The 26,102-nt window shown below is 43.9% G+C and overlaps 1 protein-coding gene across 1 annotated transcript in view; it reads right to left on the bottom strand.

The window, feature by feature from the left end:
• Positions 1-5,106: 5,106 nt before the first annotated feature.
• Positions 5,107-26,102, bottom strand: part of FAF1 (Fas associated factor 1) — a 210,132-nt gene continuing 189,136 nt past the window's right edge. The window contains exons 18-19 of the mRNA XM_069737931.1: positions 23,717-23,932; positions 5,107-5,429 (exon numbers count right to left, since the gene is read on the bottom strand). Coding sequence (XP_069594032.1) covers positions 5,346-5,429; positions 23,717-23,932 — 300 coding nt within the window. The 3' untranslated portion in view covers positions 5,107-5,345. The remainder of the gene's footprint in view (positions 5,430-23,716; positions 23,933-26,102) is intronic.

Here is a 26,102-nt window from a genome sequence, read left to right as displayed (position 1 = left end):
GTGTGGTTCCAGTGCGTTTTTTATACAGGAAAAAAATTTAACTGAAAGTGGATAACCCCTTTAAACAGATACATTAGTGAAAAATATATATTTTAGTGGTGTTATTTATATATATATATATATATATATATATATATATATATATATATATATATATATATATATATATATAGTGAAATTTAATGTACCATTCAACATCCAGAGGTGATATTCGTATAATATATATCATCCGTGAGCTACAGAGGAACCCCACTAATACATCCAAGCAATAAATGAAACAGTTTTTTGTCCACACATTTTGCATTTTTCATTTTTTTTGTGGTGTAACAAGTACAACATTCTTAAAAACATCAGAATAACAATTTACAAACAAGGACAGACACATCCAGGGTGCGGGAGCAGAGAGGCGAAGGCTCCTATGATTTATTTTAAGGTAAAATAGAAATCAGATTATCTGAAAAGCTTTGGCCGGTGAAGTGACCCCTTATGTCGTGAAATATAAGGGGCTTTTTAGAATGCACATATGTATATATTGGGCTGCCCCATCACGTTAAGTACTTACGTCCTACGGTAGCCATTTTTGTGCTTGGATAGAACCTAAACACAAAATGTCTAGTTTATTCACATTGGCTGCCATTTTTGGCGCTTACATATACCAGATCTGAAGTCTGTAAATTAAATCAGCAGCCTAAAAAAAAAAAAAAATTTCTGCTACCTGAAGGGGGTGAAAAAATTTGCATCAGTGTTAAGAGGTACAATCGGAGATTTGTACAGTTCACATTTTGCTGTAAAGAATGATATAAAGGAAGGCCACTGCAAACAACGCCTGTACCTGTAGCACGACATCGCTCCGAGATCTGCGCTACTACCGTATGTTATTTCTACAAGACAAAGGCTGGGGAAGAAAGTGAGACGTTAGCTGGACTGGCATCATGTGATTCACTCCTCATAAGCCTTAAGGGCTTTTACATGATAATTCCTAGCCCGTCCCGAGGCATCTGTGGCTCACCCGGTGGCATGGTAGACTTGCTAGCTTCTTAGATTCTTGGGCTCCTTGGAAAGCTCACGTAACTTGGTAAAATGGATGCAACAACTGGTGGGATCCAATGTATAACCAATGCTTCCATTTAAAAGGGGTCTTAAGAAATCCAATTTTGCATACCTAATTAAGAAACTAAGTGATTACAGAATCTCAGTGTTCAGGATCCAAATCCATGGCCAGAAAGGAGAGCAAAGTCCCGTCTTGCATTACACAGACAACCCAATGGTTTACATAGGCAGGGGCGGACGTATGACTGGTGCAACCTGGGGCTCAAAAATAAAGGGGGCCCAGTTCTACCTCCAAAAAAAGGTGGAATTGTGAATTGCATTGAGCTACTTGACTTCACAGGGCCCATATACTGCTCTGGCACAGGAGCCCTCTTCTGTCTGGGTCCGTCAGTGTACATAGGCGCTATGTAATACTCAATTTATCCAGATGTGGCGCTGCAGGAAAACTGAACACTTCCTGCCGGATTACTGCCGACTGCTGGGAGCTTGCTCTCCTTACACTTCTAAGAAATTGGGACTTTTAAGGGCAGAGACCCCTCTTCAAGATGCTGCAATTCAGCCCCCAAACTACAATGAAGTATGTATCTATGTATACATAGTAAATTGAGGCCTATATGGACATTTCTATACAACCAAACCTCCAGTCCTGGGACTGTATCGTCAGTATCATCTCAGCACAATTCCAATTTCTAACATTGAGTATTCTGGAGCTGGGTCATAGAAAATCATGCAATACCTCATGTATCAGTGACATATTATTTAGTTTCAGGCCCTTACTATCATCCCTGCAACTGATTGAAGAGGAAAATATTACTCTTCTAAAAAAAAAAAAATCCAAGTTAAAGAACTTGAAATAATCTACCACTTATAGTTTTAGGTTTTGACTAGGCTGGAGACATAAATGACGTTTTTGATGATCTAGCCAAAAAGTTCCCCTTTTAAACTTTTTTTTTAAATTTCTTCTTTAGGGTCAAATTCTGGCTTTAGATAAAATAAAAGACAGTACCAAAAACTATGTGATTTTCCAACCTTTATGGTGGGCTCAGGCTTGGTAAAAAAAAAAAAAAATCAGAGGGATCCCTATTAAACTGAAGCTCAGAAAGCGAAAACTTTAGAGCCTCCCAGACTTTTATGAGGTTGTTCAGAGTCATAATTTGTCCGAGTGCGCGATCCATAAGTTGACATTAAGCCAGTCCAAGATTCTGGAGCATTAAGGACCAGAGTGGGAAAAGTTCTGAATTATTTGGAGGATTTCAAGTATCTTGTGTTGGTCTGTAATTTATTCAGAGTTAAATATTCACATCATGCATATATGTAAAGAGGCACACACTGCAAATAATGCACCCTACCTCTTCTGCCTAAATTGAAAAAATAAAAAAAAAGAAAAATAAAAAAGAAAAAAAAAAGGGGGAAAATTATATAAATGACCGATTGCAACCAAAAGCTTAAATCAGAAATAAATAACTGGCATCTTGACCAAAGTATATTCTTCAAATAATCCCTCACATCAGTTCAATGTAATACTGTAAAATCTTTATGAAAAGTTTTGCTCATTCTCATGTCATTTTACCAGGTCTCAGATTAGACGAAGCATTTTGTTTACTCTTCTGAATAATTAAAGGTAGAAAATTCAAACAAGGCCCAGGATCCGGAAATGAGATTAAAAAGTAGTAAAAGGCTGGATATATGAGAAAATCTAGAAAGAAGAAAAAACAAAAATCACAATATAGTGAGGCTGAGTATCTGTAAATGCTGCTGTTGCTTATTTTCTTATGAGATTTGGAAAATGATGTTTCTTTCTTCAGAAATAGGGCTGTGCTGCAATACCAGATGCAACAGAGCGACTACCACCGTGAGCAGAGCGGTAGGACCAGTCACAGTCTATGGCCGACCCTTTACTTCATACAACCCGTTTATTAATGATCGGGAGGAATCCATGTAGTTTAGTTTTTTTTTTTTTAATAACAAAAAAAAAAAATCATGGAATTGGGGTGGGGAGGGATAAAATTGATTTCTTACTTAAAAGGAGAAACGAAAAATCCCATCAGTGGAAAGTAGGAAAAACTTATCAAAAAGTTCTTACTTCTCTACTGATGAGATTAGCTCTTGATTTCTGGCAAGAAAAATAGATCAAAAAGAAGAATAGATAAGTAGGGTCTCAAAAACATAGCCCACCCACCCCAAAAAACTTTAACGGACCTAAAAAAAAAAAATTGGGGGCAAGATGTTTCCAGAAAAGCTGCAAACAGAGGAGATCGAGGTTGGACGCATCTTCTGTAGACTAGAAGTTCATCACTTTACTTACTGCTGAGAATGGCAAGAACTTTGGATGCCAAGAGTCACCTTAGTTTAGCTACACCCCTCCTTCAGATTTTACAATGTGTTCCCCACTAAATACATTCACATAGGTTATAAATTTAGGACTGATGAAGGGCCCCAAGTCTCCGGTGTAAATGGAGTGGCAGGGAATATATAGATTTCTAAATAGATTTTACAGAAGAGCTTCATGTGCCTGGAGGACCATCGACCACCCACCTGTTAACTAGCCGCCATTGCAGGACCAGGTGGTCATTTTTTTAGGTTATGCCGGATAAGTAATTTTCTGTAGCTCAATGTTAAGTCAAAGGTAAAGCTTGAATTTTTTCAGGTCTGGATTAACTCGTAGAGTATTAGTATGTATAGGATATTATGGCTGGTTTCACGTTTGTGGATGGAGGTGCTGCGTATGTCCTCCGTGAAGCTCCGCCCACTGCCGCACCCCCTCTGGCCAGCTCCGCCTACGTCCGCATGCGTAGCTATCTTTACCATTGGGTACGCAGGCCACGCTGATGTATGCGGATGCCTCCGTATGCGTCGTTTTGACGGTGCCACCACCAAACCAAAATGCAACTTGTTGCGTTCGGCACAGGTCGCCGCACCGTGAAAACGACGCATGCGGAGGCATCCGCAAACATCGGCATGACCTGCATACCCAATGGTAATGATAGGTACGCATGCCGACATAGGCGGAGCTGGCCTGAGGGGGTGTGCAGTGGATGGGGCTTCACGGAGGACGTACGCAGCCCTCTATCCGCAATTGTGAAACCAGCCGAAGTGTGTGCAAGACCTCAACGTTCCCTCCTCTAATCTGGAGCAATAAGACTGTGCGTGACGGAGATATTCTAGGATCCATTATGTGCATAGATATCCGTCTGAATGACTGGTTAAAGACTTGTAAAGTCTCCATTGTACGGACCCAGCAGAAGCAGCAGACACTCGGCATCACTATGGAGGACATGCCATTCCCTCTCTAGAAATATCAGATATTTAATGGGGAAATCCAGCAGAGAAAAAAAAAATGACCTTCTGACATGCGAGAATCCCACAAGAAGCCATTGATCTTGTGACACCGGTGATGTCCAGGGTGAAAGCTCGCACCCCTCTGGCGCTGCAGACCGGCCGAAAAGCTGACAACTCAAACCAAAGCGTAAAAAAAGGGAAACTAATGTCCACCAATCTACAGTCTGTAGAACTAGTATTTTATCCAATTATTCTTTTACCCATTCTTAGGAGTCCAGTGGGCGGTCCTACTTAGGTACGGACCTTTTTTTTCCTCCTACGCACACTCATACTGGAAACACTGTCAATCACTTATTAGGACCGCCCCCTTGACTTCTAAGCCCAGAGCGCGCAGATATTTGACCATCTCGGACTGTATAAGCATAAGAAACGGTCAATTCGTGAGTAGCACCGCCTACTGGACTCCTAAAAAGTTACTAGTTTTATAGAACCTTTTAACTCACAAATATGTATAATCAATCTGCTCAGCTAATAGCAGTGACCTCAAGGTAAGCCTGCATTTTTAAAGTGATGGGTTCCCTTTAAGGAAAGCCTTACATAGGTAAATGTGTCGCCCACATTCGGGTAAATGTGACTCTCCAGAGCCCTTTCACTTCGGAAATAAGTGGTGCTCTGGGACCTAAGATGTCATCGATGTGATCTTCTCACATGTATATATCACATCTGAAGATGTATTCTTTTTGCCTGGATTTCCCCTTTAAGAAACTTAAAGTAATGTTTTTGGTGTGAGAAGAGTGCATTTATTAGATGAGAAGCTGGATGATGGCTATCTGTAATAATTAACGTTGTATTGGTGATAATCTCTTGCCCGGGCTGAAAGCCTCCAGAATGGGGGGCTACAGGCCCCCGCTCCTATGATGCATGTGTGCACTCTGGGTGTGCGAGGTGACAGAACTTTATTTATCCAATACAGCAGAACCTCCTCCACCGCTTTCACAGTCCGCGCTAAGGGAAAATTATTCCTTGGCTTCCAGGAAAAGTGTTTCCTGAGGATATAGCTTAAGTTCCATGAGAGTCCTGCTGGGATCCAATTGGGTGATCTGGAAAACATAATAAGTGAGAAGATTCGTTAAGGGCAGCATTTAGCTTGTCTTCAGTTCTCCCAGTATTCCCCTGCTGATTCAGTGTCTGCACATAATATGCAATGCAGCATAGAAGTACCGTAATTTATCCAACTACACCTCTGCTTATTCAAGACTCAGGAGTCCAGTAGGCGGTCCTATCTCAGACATTAACATTTTTTCTACGCACACTTATAAGGGATGCACTGTCAATCACTGAGTAGAACCGCCCCCTTTGACTTCTAAGCCCACATGTTTAACAATCTTATCTAAATAATGATCAACTCCGTAGTAGGACCGCCCACTGGACTCCTAAGCCAAAAAAAGTGTAAAATTAATAAACTTCGGGTTCTATTGAATCTCCTCCCCCACAAATAAATATATCAATCAAGGTGCATTTAGATGCAAATGTACATGAGTAACAATTATCAGTGAGAGCAGCAGTTAGTTTCTCTCCGACTTCAGATCTCCCAGTGCACCCCTGCTGGTTCAGTGTCTGCACATAATATACATTATTGACTAGAATTCTTTACAATTTCCCAATGAACTGCAAAGAACTAAAACCTTTGTAATGCAATGCAGCATGCAATGAGTTAGGATGGCAAGTTGTTTCTGGGGTGTTTGACAGCCCCAATCTTATAGGGAAACATATTAATGTGACCAAAATGTTAAACTAGAAAGACAGGATTTCTCTTAAAGAGTAACTAAACTTTTTATTTTAATTATTGATCAATTAATAACGGCATGACGTTATATTGCTTCCTTTCCTCTTAAATTTCATTTCTGAAAGTGCTGTTTTATCTGTGGTGTTCATGCATTCATAGCGGCTTTTGAAATGCAGGTCTAGCAAATATCTGTAGACCTGTGTGATCTGCGCTCTTCCCTCATGCTCAGGCAGGGAGTTTTCAGTGGGGAAGTGGGAGACACTGGAGTGCGGATATTAGCTAGGTCAGATCAAACCATCTACACTGAACAAGGCAGATAAAACAGCACGTTCAGCATGAAGTTTGAGCGCAAAATGAAGCAAGATAATGTAACGGAGTATATTACAAAGATTGATAACTTTGCAAAGACTGATCAAAAACGAAACTGAAAAAAGTTTAGTTACCCATTAAGGCTACTTTCACACTAGCGTCGGATTCAGCCCGTCGCATTGCGTCGGGCCAAGATTCCGACGCTAGCGTTTGATGCGCCGCACAACGGGTGCAGCGGATGCATTTCTCCGGCGCATCCGCTGCCCCATAGTGAGGTGCGGGGAGGTGGGGGCGGAGTTCCGGACGCGCATGCGTGGTCGGAAAAAGCGGTCCGTCGGCAGCAAAAAACGTTACATTTAACATTTTTTGCTCCTGGCGGTCCGCCACAACACGGCGCAACCGTCGCACGACGGTTGCGACGTGTGTCAATACGTCGCAATGCGTTGGTAATGTTACTCTATGGGGCAAAAACGCATCCTGCAGACAACTTTGCAGGATGCGTTTTTTCCCCTAAACGACGCATTGCGACGTATTCAAAAAAACGCCAGTGTGAAAGTAGCCTAAGTAGTCTGTATGAATGCGGTGTTCTAGAGGTGCCATAGGTACTGTGAGTACCACACATGCAGCAGGCTCAATTAGTTATTAATGGTGATCTAAGCACTGATGAACCAAACTCAGCTCTGCTACATTGATGAAATGAAATCGACTACAATTACACACCAAACAATACACAAAAAGGTCCTAAGTTTTTTTTTTGTCGTTGCAGATGGTATGTGTGAGGGGATTAAAGGATGGTTGGAATATGCCACCAAGACGGCAATTAAAATGAGGTTTCTAGGTAATGATACAGTGTTGTCCGTAAAGTCATGGTGCACTTTTGACCAGTCACTGGAAAGCAACAAAAAATTATAGAAATGTCAAATCTGCTCCAAATAAAAAAAAACACTCTCAGAGTTTCATAACTATTCAGTGCAGTTCAATGTGCGCTCCACTTGTTGCCCTACACACATCCTATCGATAGCATAAGCTTGTGGTTGCATGATGTAACAGACCTGGCAGTGTATTAATCAGAGTTCAGTTTATCAGGGATTAATCTGACTGGGGGCTCAGCAACAGCTTAAATGAGTTTGTGTTTGATTGGTTCTTGTTATCTCTCCTCATGAACAGGTCTGATATGATCGGGCCAGAGAAAAGACGCCAAAATGTAAACTATAAAAGTGCACCATGACTTTACACACTGTATATGATGTGCACTCCTAGTGTCAGCAGTGTAAAAGAGGCACGTGACTGCTGGCAAGTGTCAATATCAATTGCAATTTCCACCATGGCGATATACATATACATGCGTACACACATATAGATACACATAAGCATTTGCTTTTCTAAATCTTTTCAACCATCCATCCAACCGTCCATCTATCCAACCGTCCATCTATCCAACCATCCTTCCAACCAACCAACTATCCTTCCAACCAACCAACCATCCTTCCAACCAACCATTCATTCATCCATCCCCTATCCATGCACTATGTATGTCTATCCATCCATCCACTACCTAACCATCCATAGATCTATCTATCAATCCATCCATCATCTAATCATTCATCCATCTTGGAAGGGAAAGATCTCAGTTGGCCGAACCATAGAGAGCCAACTAAAGCGTACAGGGTAACTTAAGTTTCATCAACAGGTTCCAGATTCTAAAATAGTCTGGATTAATAGACAATTATATAAAATGCATAAAACTCATATACTCTCAGAGAAAGATGAAGGAAAAAAAGGCCAAAACAAATAACCTTTTTTTTCAGAGAAGCCTAATAACATTTTCTAATCAACTGATGCCAGATGAAAGGAATTTCTACAACTACATAAAAATCTACTATATAATTGTCTAAGGGTCACTTCCGTCTGTCTGTCCAGGATATTCATTGGTCGCGGCCTCTGTCTGTGATGGAAATCCAAGTCGCTGAATGGTCTCGCCAGCTGCCTGTCATGGCTGCCGCGACCAATCAGCAAAGGCCACAGTCCGATTAGTCCCTCCCTACTCCCCACAGTCAGTGCCCGACGCCCGCTCCATACTCCCCGCAGTCAGTGCCCGGCACCCGCTCCATACTCCCCGCAGTCAGTGCCCGGCTCCCGCTCCATACTCCCAGCAGTCAGTGCCCGGCGCCCGCTCCATACTCCCCGCAGTCAGTGCTCGGCGCCCGCTCCATACTCCCCGCAGTCAGCTCCTGCTCAATACTCCCCGCAGTCAGCGCCCGCTCCATACTCCCCGCAGTTAGTGCCCGGCACCCGCTCCATACTCCCTGCAGTCAGCGCCTGCTCCATACTCCCTGCAGTCAGCGCCTGCTCCATACTCCCCGCAGTCAGCGCCCGCTCCATACTCCCCGCAGTCAGCGCCCGGTCCATACTCCCCGCAGTCAGCACCTGCTCCATACTCCCCGCAGTCAGCGCCCGATCCATACTCCCCGCAGTCAGTGCCCGGCGCCCGCTCCATACTCCCTGCAGTCAGTGCTCGGCGCCCGCTCCATACTCCCCGCAGTCACCGCTCACACAGGGTTACTGCCAGTGGTAACGGACCGCGTTATGCAGCGGGTAACTCACTCCGTTACCGCTGCTATTAACCCTGTGTGACCAAGTTTTTGCTATAGATGCTGCCTATGCAGCATCAATAGTAAAAAGATCTAATGTTAAAAATAATAATAATAAAAAAAAAAAAACCTGCTATTCTCACCTTCGGTAGTTTAACGATGCGCTCGCGCCTGCCGCCAGCTTCCGGTCCCAGAGATGCATTGCGAAATTAATTTTGCAATGCATCCTGGGAACGCAAGATGGCGGCAGCCGCACGCGCATCGCCAGAGGTTCGCTGGATCTACGCTGGATCCCGCCGGGTGAGTATATAACTATTTTAATTATTATTTTTTTTTTTAACAGGGATATGGTGCCCACACTGCTAAATACTACATGGGCTGTGTTACATACCGCGTGGCTGCTATATATTACGTGGCCAGTGTTATATACTGCGTGGGCTGCGTTATATACTACATGGCTGCTATATACTGCGTGGGCTGTGTTATATACTACGTGGCTGTGTTCTATACTGCGTTCTATATACTACGTGGCCACTGTTAGATACTATGTGGGCTGTGCTATATACTACGTGGGCTGTGTTATATACTTTGTGGCCGCTATATACTGCGTGGCTGCTATATACTGTGTGGGCTGTGTTATATACTACGTGGGCTGTTATTTACTGTGTGGCTGCTATATACTGCGAGGCTGCTATATACTACGTGGGCTGTGTTATTTACTGCGTGGTTGCTATATACTGCGAGGCTGCTATATACTGCGTGGGCTGTGTTATTTACTGCGTGGTTGCTATATACTGCGTGGCTGCTATATACTGTGTGGGCTGTGTTATATACTACGTGGGCTGTTATTTACTGTGTGGCTGCTATATACTGCGAGGCTGCTATATACTACATGGGCTGTGTTATTTACTGCGTGGCCTATATTAACGCATCGGGTATTCTACAATATGTATGTATGTATGTATATAGCAGCCACATGGTATATACCACAGGTCACGTAGTACTCCTATATACTACGTGGCCTGTGCTATATACTATGTGGCTGCTATATACATACATACATATTCTAGAATACCCAATGCGTTAGAATCGGGCTACCATCTAGTACTATATAAACATATACCTAAACCATAAAACCATGACACCCTCCCAAGATTAGTGTTCAGGTCCCAGAACCCTTTATGCACTATAACATTAAGGAGGGATCCGCAGCTTCCTCCACTCCAGCTGTTGGGAAACGCCGATTCCCGGCCTCCCCTCGAAGTTTGACAACAGCAGGAATGGTGATGGCATCGGATCCTTGACGTTTATATTTAATGATTTGATGCCGACCAAAATGACAAAGAGGCAGCAGAAAGAAAAGACTGGCAAACGGGTGCAGCTACCCACAATCTCCACTCAGTGTGTATTATTGGGCCAGCCAGTTCATTACACCGTTGGATTGTTGATTTGAGAACTGCCGATTAGAACGTGGCAACTTCCTCGGCCAGGGAAGGGCGAGATTCTGTCTGTTGTCATCTCTTCGTTGTGGTTAAATGAGCATACTGTTATACTTAACCTTACATGTTGGAACAGCTGCTAGGAGAAGCGTGGAAGGTGCGATATGGCAAGACGTCTTCGCTGCCTTAAACACCTATTACTGCTGTAAGAGCGGCACCGAGTCCTTCCAGATGGGGCATCGGCTAATTAAGGACGAGCAGAACCCGGGCGATAATCTACGATGCCCATTTCTCCATCGTTCTTTTTATTTTGGAGATCTTAGAATAGTTTCAGGAGGAGGACTGTGGGTGACATGAGAGGGTGGGTCTGTTTATACCCTTGATTTCAGCTTGCCTTCTGTTTCCAATGCACTAAGGGATTTGCCGAATTGCCAATGTTTACACCATTACCCAATTACTGAATATGCGCCTGCTGCATCTGTCAACAAACAGAGCTGTTGTCGCTTTGTTTTAGCGGCTCTTCGCTTTCCCCCTCCTCCTCTTCGTATGGCTCATCGTTCTGCTTAATTAGCAGCCCATAACCTTCTGCATCGTCAGACGTTCAGATCTGTCAGGGGTAAACCGTTCATTTACTGCTATGTCGGATCGATAATGCACTTGGACTTAAAAAAAGAAGAAAAAAAAGGGAAAATTACGATGGTAATTGGAAGAAATGTAAATTCTGAGCCTGCTGGCCTCATGATGAACCTACACATACTAGCAAAACACTGACTACTCCCAGGGCAGAGCTACATGGTGTCCATACACCTTCAATGTCTTCGCTGTGCGTACATGTATTCAGAAAGTAGAGAATAAATGATCGGGCATGTTGAAATTCAATATGCCCAATCCTGCTTTGCTCCAATATCATCTGTCAGATGGGAGTCGGGAGGCCTAAAAACACATAATATTGTTCAACCAGACTTGCTGAAGTTGAAAGTTTAGGCTTGCTCCACTAATGTAGACATATTAAAGAGGTTGTCCAATATCAGAGGTGCCGTACGGTTGGTTTATAGATGAAAGCAGCCATATTTTTCATATTTTGAATAGGCTCTTAAAGAGTATAATAGTTCCAAAATGTAATACTATAAGGCAACTCTTTTTGGGAAGCCCTAAACAAAAGGACCTCACTTTCCGCCCACTTCGCCTGTCAACTCCTCAGTGACCCTCTTCCCTGCTGAGCTCTCACACTGCTCAGTACAATCTGCAACTGTCAGTCAGACTGGAGGGGCAAAGACTGAATGTACTTCGATCCAATATACAGTCATTCTGATATAGATTTTCAATGTAAATACACCAGCCTCATCAGTTCCAAGATCAACTCCATTGTGTATACTATTTGTATTGGGAAACTTGGCGACAGATCCTCTGTACCCAATTACCTGCAGGTAACCGGCTCCTGTATAACTAATCAGAGGAAACAACAAGAGCTGCAACCTGCAATGTGAAAATGAGAGCATCACACCTAGGACTTGGCTACTAATCGTCACGGTTTTGAATAAATTCATTTTTGCCAGTAAAAAAAAAAAGTGGAAACAGTAAGAAAGAGCCCTACCATCCATGCAGACCATTTCGCAACCAATTCTGCGGGTCCGTGGGGGGCGCCTGTTCTCCTGGGTGTCATGTAATACTGCAAGGTCTCATTACTTCTTATTAATGCTATTCCACATGGAAAGCAGCAAGCTAAAAACATAAGCCTCGTTAGGTAGCAATTAGGAGACAATAAGGAGGCATGTTTCGGGCAGCAGTTAGAGCAGCAGCCACCGAACAGCTGTGGTTTTTTTTTTAATCAAGAGATACAGGACAGTTTGTACCGTTCCCCGCTCGCTCTCGTTACATCATGACTCCGTAACTGTATACGCCGCCTTCTATACAGTACAGTTACGGGAACAAACTGTGCGTCCCGCTGAAGCTCGCTCTGTAAGAGGACACCTCCCATTATGTGATCCTGCACAAAGAACTACTGTCATTTAGGAAATCGCTGGTCAAATCAATAGATTGGAGAAGGCTGAAGGATTTCATGCATGTCCCCTGCCGACACAAAACCAACTCACTTTATGAATTCAGTTATTTTAAAGTTCTTCTCCTGCTTATCTGACCACTGTTTAGGCTGCCAAAGGTCAGGAATAGCAATAGTAATAGATTACAGCAGCAGAGGAGGAGTGTGTTGACCTTGTGGGAGGCAGTGACCTGTTCACTTCTGATTACATCGCATACATGTTACTGTCGCAGCATTACGCTCAGACCACTTGAGTCTATGTTGGAGGTAGATGCTGGAACTGACGTATCCCATTGTCTTGGTATATAGGTGGTGCTAAAATATCTCCCATTGTATGGGGGAGGGGGGGGGGGGGAGTATACCCCACAACACATTTTTCCCCCACTACATTCTTTTAGCAGGAATTGTGTGGTTGACGGAAGGAAGAAAAAAAAAAACCCAAGAGGCCGACCGATCCCAGAAACTGAGGCTCTGCTGAAGACCCGAGTCCTGGCTGAATGGCGTTAGGTCCACCACGCGCACCGCATCTCCTTTCATACTACTAGCAGTGGTATAGAGCAGCAGAGCGCTGCGCTCCGCAATCTCCAGCGGTATTGCACATGTTGGACCTCTGCTCCATTCAGCCCCGATTCTTGGTAACAGTGGAGGCCAGAGCAGTGGGACCCTCAGTGATTGGAAAGTTTCCCCCTATCCTGTAACTCGGGAACGCCGCTTTAACCATAAGAGGTGAAATACTCAGCGGCTAATCGGAGTGTAAGAATTGGGTGTATGCGATGCTTATGTGAGCAGAAGTGACCTGCATTCTCATAGGAGAATACGGGGAAGGTCAGTCTCAATTCGGCAAAGTACGTGTTATACAGAAATTAGGAGACGACCTTGTAGCTTATAATCACACACAAATGGAAGAAATTCAATTTGGGGAAAACGACTGAATCCAAGTTGCAGCACAAATGGGACACACAGTTTTTGGTCAACCTTCAGAATATGGGAAAACTGGGTTTCTTTCATCTTCAGATGACCGGAAACGTTGACTTAGAAGCTAGTGGCAGTGGTCATATAGTCTTGTATCTGAATTTAAGGGACTAGTGCTGAGCAAGCATGCTCGGATAAGGTGTTATCTGAGCATGCTTGGGAGCGGAGTGTCTTCGGCGTGCTTGAAAAATATGTTTGAGTCCCCGTGGCTGCTCGCTAGCCGCAACACATGCAGGGATTGGTTGTTTGTTGTGGCTATCAAACAGCCGCGAGGACTAGAACATATTGTTCGAACACACCGAAGACTCTCGGTTAGCACATAAGCATGCTCGGATAACACCTTATCCTAGCATGCTCACTCATTACTAGCTGGGACCTAAAACCAAAATTTGCACTTGCTATGGATAGATATTCGCACTTACACTTATGAAATGCACCATGTAATTCGTAAGGTATATTTCTGCTTTATTTATGGGTGGATCAGAGCAGTTAGTGTAGAAAATGAAAATTAAAGACATCAAGAGATTGACGGGTGAATTTTAATTAGTAATATTCATTCCAATTATTTGGCCAGTGGGAAGTAAATCCGCCATGACATCTGCCGGAAAGCAACATGAAGTAGAATTACAACAGAGGATGAAGCTCCCCGAGTCCTCCAGTTCTATGGATACAGCCGCAATACTCACGGAGGCTTTGGAGAATGCTGCGATAATGCAGAATAGATCCGTGTTTAGCAATCTTACAAATGCACAGATGAGAGCGGATGGACGGACGCTTCATTAGTTATTCACAGGAGAAGCCAGGAAGGCAATATATCTACATTTCCACAAACAGCCAGCGAGAACCCTGCACAGATGGCGCTCCGCTCATCCCGCACCTGCACAGATGCAGCAGGCTGACAAGAAATTGAATTTTGGTATTGAGTGGAGATTTGCAGCACAGGTATTAAATTAACTGAAATTGCCATATGCTGCAGTAACTGATGGCCAAAATACGCTCAGCTCTTCTAAATTAATTTGGGACAGTGAAAGTAAAATTAGAAAAAATAAATCCACTCATCTCACATTGCAGATAAGTTTTTCATATTTGTAGATCAAGAGCTTCCAAAACTTTCTTGGTCCCATCACACCTTGAATACATGTTTTGGAGGCTGGATTATTAGGATGGGGGATAACTTCAAGATTGGAGAGTTCCAATCACCAAGACAGACCCCGATCAGCAGAACGCAGACCTTCTCCCTATTGGAATGGCCGCAGTGCGATGCTCGACCGCCGCTCCATTCATTCCCTATAGGGCTGGCCTCCTCTATTTCCTGGCAGCCTCACTTCTAATGAACGAAGCGGCAGTCGGACATGAACGATCCCGCTCCATTCTAAGAGTAATAAATGTCGGGGTTAAAAGTGACCTATTCTAGCCATTGGAGCAGGTCCCAGTGGTCAGGCAGGCGGTAGCTTATAAAGAACGCCGTAACAGTCAGATGCTTTATATGGACAGAAATATTGGAACACACAATTGAATAAATAAAATTAGGCTTTTCCATTCAGTTCCATTGCTCCTGGTGTATAAGATCTAGCCCCTCACCCTCGGTGTAAAAAATCCCTCGGTGTATATAATTCGGCCCCCGATGTATATCGTCCGGCCCCTCACTCCGAGTGTATAAAATCCCCCCTGGTGTATAACATCTGGCCCCTCGCCCCCCTCCCCCCCCCCCCCAGTGTATATCATTCAGCCCCCGATGTATATCGTCCGGCCCCTCACTCCGAGTGTATAAAATCCCCCCTGGTGTATAACATCTGGCCCCTCGCCCCCCCCCCCCCCCAGTGTATATCATTCAGCCCCCGATGTATATCGTCCGGCCCCTCACTCCGAGTGTATAAAATCCCCCCTGGTGTATAACATCTGGCCCCTCGCCCCCCCCCCCCCCCCCAGTGTATATCATTCAGCCCCCGATGTATATCGTCCGGCCCCTCACTCCGAGTGTATAAAATTCCCCCTGGTGTATAACATCTGGCCCCTCGCCCCCCCCCCCCCCTCAGTGTATATCATTCAGCCCCCGATGTATAACGTCCGGCCCCTCACTCCCAGTGTATAAAATCCCCCCTGGTGTATAACATTTGGCCCCTTGCCCCCAGTGTAGATCATTCGACCCCCGATGTAAGACATTAGTCAACTCGTCCCCCGTGTATAACATCCGGCCCCCGGCCGTGCCGTCTGCCTTTACTAACATGAGACAGAATGGCCAGTGGTTCTTCCTCCTAAATCTTCCCCATCACATGTGACTGATATTATTGAGAAGTGAAAGGAACCGCTGCAACTCAGCCATGAAGTGGAGACCCCGAAATGTTACAAAGTGGGGTGCCAAATGCTGAGGAGCAGAGGACAGAAATGTCACCAACAAGCTTGTTATCAGGGACCTAGGCCCGGTGTTGTGTGCATGCACTCAGGAGGGTGTGCGCTGACAGTGTGTATAGTCAGGATGGATGCTGGGGCAAATGTCCTGCAAAAAGGCTCACTGTCAACAAATGTGTGCCGCATGGTTTGTTTTAGAGTGGCTCTCTATATAGGAAAGGGAAGTGTTGTCTGCGGCACTTTTCTATACAGTTGAACAAACTGCATGCAGTCGCATTCCAATAAGACAGAGGACAAAAAAAATGCATTTTCAACCTCAGTCTGGTGAATGGTCACAATGTACTCTGTAGGTTAGGTGCACAAATGCTGTGTGACCCTAGCCTTACTACTGCAACTTGCAAAACATGATCGACAATCGTAGCTTCAAACTTTGTGGGTTTGAAGGAGGTCCATAAAAATGACTGGAGGAGTTTTGTGTGGAAAACATGACCGATAGCACAGAGCTCGGTCCAACAACTTTGGGATGAAGTATATCGGAGACTGTGAGCCCAGCCTCTCCTCAACATCAGGGGTCTGACCTCACAAATGCTCTTCTGGATGAATGGAAATGAGGCACCCACCATATTGAGGCCTATGGATCTAGTATGGGAATGTCATCAAAGCTCCTGTAGGTGCAATATGAAGGTATGCAATATTTAGGACAATACAATCTAGTCGTTTTTGCTAAGGAAATGTAATTATTGGATAACGGGGCCTTTTCTGGCTGCACTGGTTATCTGTCATACCAGCTTCACTCCCAGTTGTTGGACTGCGCTGGTTATCTGTCGTACCAGCATCCCTCCAGGTTGTTGGACTGCGCTGGTTATCTGTCGTACCAGCTTCACTCCCGGTTGTTGGACTGCGCTGGTTATCTGTCGTACCAGCTTCACTCCCGGTTGTTGGACTGCGCTGGTTATCTGTCGTACCAGCTTCCCTCCCGGTTGTTGGACTGCGCTGGTTATCTGTCGTACCAGCTTCAATCCCAGTTGTTGGACTTCGCTGGTTATCTGTCGTACCAGCTTCCCTCCAGGTTGTTGGACTGCGCTATCTCTATCCATCTCGAGAGCCACAAGTTTCACTGAGTGAGTCACATTATAGAGATGTCACGAGTTCACGGTAAATGAATAGGGTGAATAATGGATTAAGTTCACTACATAAATTCCTACGCCTATTCGATACAAGTGGAGGAACGGAACTGTAATGTGCTCAGTGCGGTTTCCTCTTTTGCGTCTCGGTTACATGGTTGCCAGAATGTTATCTCACTTGTTTGTTGGAAGTGGCCAATTAAACAGATTTAAGCAAATCACACCATACTGAACAGAGCAAACTGGTTTAGAGCGATTAAGCAATGCCTTCAGCTGTGGGATTACCTTAAGTGACTCGTGTTCCACTTAATCCCACCACACTTGATGGGCAGAATGTGGTGGAAACCGTAGCAGATAAAGTTTATCAAGATAGGCTGGACAAAGAACACAGTTATATGAATACACCGCGACACTCGAGCATCCTGGTATACACGACATGGAGCAAACGGTGGTTGGCACAGTTATTAAAGGGGATGGCCAACACATTTTTTTAAAGAAACTTACTAGAAGAAATAAAAATAAAAAAAGGAATATCATCTCCCGAGCTCCACCGCTTCTTCTTCTGTCTGGAACAAGCATGTGACTGATGCAATAAGTCTATGACCAACTTTTGATCATGCGGGCAGAGATTGGCTTTAGCAGTACTGGGCTATTTCTTAAAGAGGACTTGTCAAGCAAGCAAAAAAATGAGTTAAATACCTTGTATAAATCCCAGAGCTCCCCTGATTCTCAAGCTATTTCCTGTTTTGCTCTGTGTCGCTCCATTGCAGAGATAATCCGTTTCTTCCGGAGCTCAGTATGTGAATTCTCTGCTTGTAGTCCAACTGGGCGTTTCTTCATAGTCTTTTCTGGGGCCGTGAGCTTACACTATCAGGTGCTGCTAATAACAGCTTGGCAGCGGATCTAGCAATCTCATAAGCTGCAGAGCTGTGATTCCAAAGAAATGCCAAGTTAAACTACAAGCAGGGCTTTCCCATAGTGTGCTCCAGAAGAAGGAAATGTGAATATCTCTGCAATAAAGTAACACTGCACAAAACAGGAAAGGATGGCAGAATCAGTGGAGTGCCAGGATTTTTTACACGGTATTTAATTCAATTTTGCTGAACAAGTTACAGGTCCTCTTGAAAAGAAGAGAAAACCTATGTCAAATTATTTATGTTTAATCCATTTTCTTAGGCCATGTGGTGATTGTGCCTGATAATACAGCTTGAAACAAGCCTGAGCTACAAGATCCAAACCCAACACATTGGCACAAGTGGCTTCTCCGTCTTTTTCACCAGTCACAACATGTCAATTCCAAGGGTCCACCATATGAAAAATCTTTCCATGTATATTCTTGTCCAGGCTCGGACTGGCCTACGGGTGAACAGTTGAATTCCCTGGTGGGCCCCCTATGCGGGAGTAAGCCACTCACCACCACTATGTGCAGACAAAAACAGCATCTTATCATTCATCCAACAAACTACCGACTTTATTACTTTATAGAAGCAGAGGTAAACTTGTGAAAGAGCGTCATGTAATATTTGCATGTAGCTGAACAGTGGGCCCCAGAATCAATGTTACTGCTGGGTCCTTGCCACCCCAATCCAACACTGTTTTTTTCCTATAAAATATTACATAAACTGTATATATGTATGACATAGTATTATAATGGAGATTCAGGAAAGTGCTGCATTCTCCCCTTCAAGCAATTCTTTACCTCCATTGAATACACCCATTTTTCTGCATTCTCTGGAGAATGGGATGCTATGGAGGTACAGTATGGGTCCCTAAAGATTAGTGGGTGCCTATTAAAGACATGTACAATACATATAGACGATACGGCTGCGTGCACAGCTCCCTATAAAAGAGAATATAAACTGATGAAACCTGATGTCTTGTTACTCAATAGGAAGAATTCTGTGATTTTACCTAATGCAATGTTCAAATATATAGGAAGGAAGCATTAAAGGGCGTCTCTGGCGCTACTTCCGTATCGGGTGGTGAGCGGCGTTGATGATGCGTCGGCAGGAGATGAGTATGGACAGAAGTCATCATGCGCATGGTAATACCGGTCTGATCAGGAGCGGTGTCGGGGATCCTATTAACTGTGTACTCGCAGTAGATAAAATCAGCTTAGAGTCAGAGACCGCTGTGATAGCCTGATCAAGGCCCCCCAGAATCACACATGCCGATCGGAGACCAATAATGGACAAGCTTTATATAGCTGATGACATGGGCATATGATAAGCGCCCAACAAAATGACTCTGGCGGGAAAAGGGTTAAAGTGTCCTATATAACAGCACAATAAGCACTTGCAGTTCTTGGCCTGCTGGAAATTGTATTCTTTCCAGTTTAATTATCGTTGGCTCTAAGGAGATTAGAATATATTACAGAGACATCTCGGAGCTTCAGCTGTATTAGTCATTTGTAAGCCCCCGGTGTTGGGTTCTGTACGCCGCTTGTAAATATTTTGTAAACAGTTTATTAATAAAATGATCTACAAATGAGTCGCTTCCTCTCATCTGAGTTTATGAAGCCGCTCAGTATAAAGTGGGCAGGTCAGAGGAAGCCTCATTAGCCATGCACCCGCCGTAGCCTCCCCTCCTTACAGCACTCCCGCTTACAACTGCCGTCCTCATCAAGACTGGAAATAAAGGCCATCAGAAATTCACCGACGTTATACAATAGCTCATAACTGGTATGTTTACCTACTCACCGGTCGGTCCTAACACTGAATCCACCTGCTGAATATTACGTACTGTAGGTCGCCCCACATATGGACCAAAAAAAGCTACGATCCTTCTAGGCATTCAAGCCACAAGGCTTCTTGAACGTGTCCAGTAGTAACTTTTTCAGCAATAAGTAGCTCTTCTATGGAAAGGCTAGCTTTAAAGGGATTTTCACAACATCAAAACTGTGTAAATTTGCAAAGTCCTTGTGAAAACGTACAACTTTGCAATTTACTTGTTATTAAAAATACTCGTCATTCTCAAGAACAGGCAGATTTTTTTATTTTATAGTTTACTGTATAGTTAGCTAGGCAAGGAACGAAGCGCTTACAAGCTCTTTGTTATAGAGCTTACATGGCTGAAAATAACTCCCAACTCTACAATAGATTTGGATTCTATCTGTTCAGTTGTGTCTGACCCTTAGATACTCTGTAGGTCATTTCATACTATGATTCTCATGGTCACTCCATGTCATTCTTAATGGTGTTCAGACAACGGAACTTTGGACTCCAGTTTCCCTTTACCAAAGATTGCCCAGTCCCAGTAATATCTTCCTTTTTTAGTGAATTTCCCCTCAACACATGTCCAAGTTTCCATCTGGTGATCTTGACTTCCAGGGACAATTCTGAGGTTTATATAATCAAAAATATATTTCTTAGTGATCCTAGAGGTCCATGGGATTCTCAGAAGGCTTCTCCAGCACCACAGCTCAAAGGCATTCATTTTTCTTCTGTCTGCTTTTGTGAGTGTCCGCATCAGACATCCATATGTCACATTTGGGAACACAATTTTGATCACTCTTTGACTGTGACCAAAACATCCTTGCACTTTCATATTTGGTCCATGCTCATCATAGGTGTCCGTCAAAGCGATAGTCAATACTTGATCTCTGCGGTCAACCCGTCACGGTGATCAATATAAGGCCCCAAAAAAACAAAGCCGCTAACTACTTCAATTTTTTTTATTGCTAATCTTTATGTGGACTTCCTTGTTGGTGTTAGTTGGAATGTTGGTCTTTTTGATGCCTCAAAACTACTGGAACAGCAAGTCCATCTTGAACTGTCCTCCCATCTCTCTTCCTGCTCCCTCTTCGACCAGTTACAATCTGGTTTCCGACCCCATCACTCAACTGAAACTGACCTAACTAAAGTCACCAATGACCTACTAACTGCCAAGAGCAAGCAACACTACACTGCACTGCTCTGTCCTCTTTCTCCTGGACCTGTCTTCTGCCTTTGATACTGTGGACCTCTCCCTTCTGCTACAGATCCTCTCAACTCTTGGCATCACAGACTTGGCCCTATCCTGGATCTCGTCATATCTAACAGTGTCTCCCTCTCCCACACCACCTCCTCACTTCGCCCCTTGTCTGTCGGTGTTCCTCACGGCTCTGTTCTAGGACCCCTACTCTTCTCCATCTACACTTTCGGCCTGGGACAGCTCATAGAATCCCACGGTTTACAATATCATCTCTATGCTGATGACACGCAGATCTACCTATCCGGACGTGACCTCACCTCCTTACTCACCAAAATCCCACACTGTTTGTCTGCTATCAAGGCCTTCTTTTCTGCTCGCTTTCTAAAACTGAAAATGGACAAAACAGACTTCATCATCATTCCCCCATCTCACTCTACCCCTTCACCAGACCTATCCATCAATGTCAATGCCTGTTCACTTTCCCCGGTCCTGCACGCTTGGTGCCTCGGGGCGATCCTCGACTCTGCCCTCTCTTTCAAGCCACTTATCCAAACCCTTGCCTCTTCCTACTGTCTCAAACTCAAAAATATTACCCGGATTCGCGCATTCCTTGACCACGAAACCACAAAAACACTAGTGCATGCCCTTATCATCTCCCGCCTTGACTACGGCAACCTCCTACTCTTTGGCCTCTAGCACTCTGGCACCACTCCAATCCATCCCACACTCTGCTGCCTGACTAATCCACCTGTCTCCCCGCTATTCCCCAGCCTCTCCCCTATGTCCCCCAGTTCAAAACCCTTACTATGACATACAAAGCCATCCACAACCTGTCTCCTCCATACATCTGTGACCTTGTCTCCCGGTACTTACCTACACGCAACCTTCAATCCTCACAAGATGTCCTTCTCTACTCCCCCTTATCTCTTCTTCCCACAACCGCATCCAAAACTTCTCCCGTGCTTCCCCCATACTCTGGAACTCTCTACCACAACACATCAGACTCTCGCCTACCATAGAAACCTTCAAAAAGAACCTGAAGACTCACCTCTTCCGACAAGCCTACAGCTTTGCAGTGATCCATAACCTAACCTACTGAACTGCCGCACAACCTGCCCTACCCTCTCCTAGTGTATCCTCACCCATCGTCTGCAGACTGTGAGCCCTCGCGGACAGGGTCCTCCCTCCTTCTGTACTGGTTAGTGCCTTGTTTTTTGCTCATGTTTATTGTATTTGTCTACATTTGCCCCCTTTTCACATGTAAAGCGCCATGGAATAAATGTTGCTATAAAAAATGTATTATAATAATAATAATAATAATAATGTGTAGGTAAAGTCCAACCTTCTCGCTTCCTTCTTCCAACTTCAGGATCAGCGACTGCTAATGGCTCTTTTGACTAATTTCATCCCAATACGCGAATCATATAAATCCTGCTTCCTCATGATACGATTACCTCTGCAGAGAGGTTGGAAAGGAGAGGATGCAAAGCAAAAGCACCTGGATATCAGCAAATGGACAGCATCTCAACCAGAACAACTACATCCTTTCTAGTAAAAAAAAGAAGGGATCAATTTTCTCTGCTAAATCACTACGAGGCACAGACTGTGGTACTAATGACCAACAACTCGTAGTCAGAGTAAGACTATGCACGATCAACCATTGTGGGAACTGGTTAACTGTAATTACCGTCCAGATCGCTAGTAAGAGTAAAGTGGCCAAGGCTAAGGGTAGATTGAGTGAAACAAGGTGACTCATTGCCGACTTCGAAGAGAAGCCAGGAAAAACTAAAATAATTTTGTTAATTTTCTGATGCGTCAACTTTGAAGAGGCCTATAAGAAGAGCCAAACAATTTCTTAGCACATCAAAACCACCATTAATGCCCGTAACGGGAATGAAATTAGTGACAAGCAGGGCATCAAGCAGAGATGGAAAAGAATACATAGGAGAAATACATGCCAGAGCCAGCACTGACCATTATGAAGAGCGCGGGTGGCCAAGAGGAGCCAAACCAGACCAATTGGGAAGTGACAGATTGTTGTTTGACCACTGCCTCAGCACCCAAAGAACCAGACAATGATTGTATCCCTGAAGAGCTCCTCAAACCAGTCCTCATTGACCGCACCCATGCCAGAAGATGTGGATGACATACACATGGCCAAAAAAACTGGGAAAAAGAACTTTTATCCCACTGCAGTAGAAAGGCAACACCAGGGATCGAGTTGGATTCCATAACAACAGAGGAACCCGTAATTGCATCATAAACCTTAGGTGGATCATTCTAATGATGGAGCACCAGAAGAAGCTCTACATATATCAAGGCTTTTGACTTTTTATAACATGACAAGCCTTACAAAGCACTGAGGTAGGAAGCCAGCGCCTTCAATTAGGATAATCAGGTCAACCTAGGACCATCAAAAAGCTACAGTGCAAACCATGAGGGGAGATACAGAATGTTTCAACATCAAAACAGATTATACGTACTGGAAACCATTACAACTAAAAAAAAAAGTGGATAAAGCTAAAAATAAAATAAAAACAGCCCCATAAGTATAATAATTATTTTTGGCTTGTGCTATATCGTTACCCAATAATAAGTTACTCAGAAGATACGACCACCCCAATGGTCATCTGCAATCTGTTGGAGAATCTCATTGCCCAACTCCCTGCAGCGCCCCCACAGGAAAAAAAACGAAATACACAGCGCCAAGTGAAAGGGCTATTGGTGGCAATGGATAGCAGCATTATTTTAAGCATGTACATCATGGAAACTGACCTACTGATGTAGAAGAGCTGAATTTTTCACTGCACCTTACTAATTCTATAGCATGCAGGACTAGACTTGGGTAGAGAAGGGGAGATACTCACATCTCTACGAGGAAAGGTGCTGAGCAGTTTGTACTCTTCAAAGGGGAATCCTTTGGATGCTACAAAGGTGAAGACCACCTGTAATGGGTTGGAGCTCAGGAAACGCCTTTCGATGAACTCTCCGCTTGGTGTCCTAATCCGCAGCTTGCTCAGTGGCTCGCTTAGCTCCTCTGGTGGCTCCGGTGGAAGAGACTGTTCCAGGGAAAGCCTGATAGCCTGCGAATGAGATCAAGGCAAAGGGTTAATAAGCTATGGTCACTTCCTAATACTTAGAACAGATAAACCCTTTTCTACACTCAAAGGAGTCTTCCACTACTAGGACAACAACTTCTTAAACAAAATGTTCGGCCCCAATAAAATAAACTAACCCATACTCGCCATACTGACCGCTACGTTCTAGCGGTGATGGCACGTGCTCTTCCTGGGGAAGTGATGCCCAGTGATGCCCGGTGTCCAATCAGCTTTTTAAAAAAATAAATAAAATAAATAAATAAATAAAATACAATGTTTACTAACTACCCTATGTTATTTATATGCACTACTGGGTTTTACTTACGGTACTTATATCATGGTATATGTTCATTTTGTTTCCATCTTAGGTTTCACAATGGAAACTGATCTACTCACCATGGCAAATGGCATAAACTCATCTACTAACCTAGACCAGGACGGCAAACGGCATAAACTCATCTACTACCCTAGACGATCAAGACAAATGGCATAAACTCATCTACTACCCTAGACAACCAGGGCAAACGGCATAAACTCATCTACTACCCTAGACGATCAAGACAAATGGCATAAACTCATATACTACCCTAGTAACATAGTAACATAGTAACATAGTAACATAGTAACATAGTTAGTAAGGCCGAAAAAAGACATTTGTCCATCCAGTTCAGCCTATATTCCATCATAATAAATACCCAGATCTACGTCCTTCTACAGAACCTAATAATTGTATGATACAATATTGTTCTGCTCCAGGAAGACATCCAGGCCTCTCTTGAACCCCTCGACTGAGTTCGCCATCACCACCTCCTCAGGCAAGCAATTCCAGATTCTCACTGCCCTAACAGTAAAGAATCCTCTTCTATGTTGGTGGAAAAACCTTCTCTCCTCCAGACGCAAAGAATGCCCCCTTGTGCCCGTCACCTTCCTTGGTATAAACAGATCCTCAGCGAGATATTTGTATTGTCCCCTTATATACTTATACATGGTTATTAGATCGCCCCTCAGTCGTCTTTTTTCTAGACTAAATAATCCTAATTTCGCTAATCTATCTGGGTATTGTAGTTCTCCCATCCCCTTTATTAATTAGACCACCAGGGCAAACGGCATAAACTCATCTACTACCCTAGACGATCAAGACAAATGGCATAAACTCATATACTACCCTAGACCACCAGGGCAAATGGCATAAACTAATCTACCACCCTAAACCACAGGGGCAAATGGCATAAATTCATTTACTACCCTAGACCGCCAGGTAAACTGGTATTAACTTGTCCAGTAATCAAAACCACCAGTAAAACTGGCAAAGACTCATCCACTACCCTAGATGACCAGGTAAGCTTGCATTAACTTAACGACTGCCCTAGACCACCAGAGAATTTGGCATAACTAATCCGCTACCCTAAACTACGAGGCAAGCTGCCGTAAACTAATCCACTATCCAAGCCCAAACTCTTCTACTACCCAGGAACAACACCCATATGAACTAGTATTAACTCATCCGGTACCCAAATCCATCAGGTAGGCTGCCATTAACTCATTCATCATCCAAACCCACTAAGTAAATCTGCATAAATGTTTCCATAATCTTAGACCACCAGAGAAATGGGTATTAATTCATCCACTACACAAACCACCCGGTAAGCCGCCATAAACTCAACCCACCACTCTAGATCACCCGGAACTCTGAAGCTTTTCCAACATTCCAAATTAGTTTGACTTTTAGTCACTTTCTGTTGTTGAGACTTGTAAGAGTAATTATACTTTACCTATATTTTCCCATAGGGGAAGGTCATCCGAGTGTCACTGTCGTTAGTGAAACTTCTATAGAGAAGGCTACACAGTGTTTAGGCTTATTCGTTCTTGATCAATCCCATTCCAGTCCTTACCTCTACTACTTAATCACAGTTACGATAAAGAGCTCAGCTAAACATAATCCAACCAAGTGATCAATTAATGGCAGATAAACAAGAGCAGCGCGGGCAGGTAACCCTGTATTATAGCTTTGTTTCCCCCTTTAACTGCCATTTCAAAAGATTTAGGGACAGGTGTCAAAAGATCCTGAGACATTGTTGTCACTGTCATCGGAGTGCCAGGTGACAAATCTGTTTATTTCCCACCACTTAATGACAGCGTGCAGTGCAGCTAATTA

The sequence above is a fragment of the Ranitomeya imitator genome, chromosome 8 (genome assembly GCF_032444005.1).
Source record: "Ranitomeya imitator isolate aRanImi1 chromosome 8, aRanImi1.pri, whole genome shotgun sequence".
Classification (NCBI taxonomy): Eukaryota; Metazoa; Chordata; class Amphibia; order Anura; family Dendrobatidae; genus Ranitomeya; species Ranitomeya imitator.
Note: the sequence above shows the minus strand (reverse complement) of the source record. Positions and strands in the feature narration are given on the sequence as shown.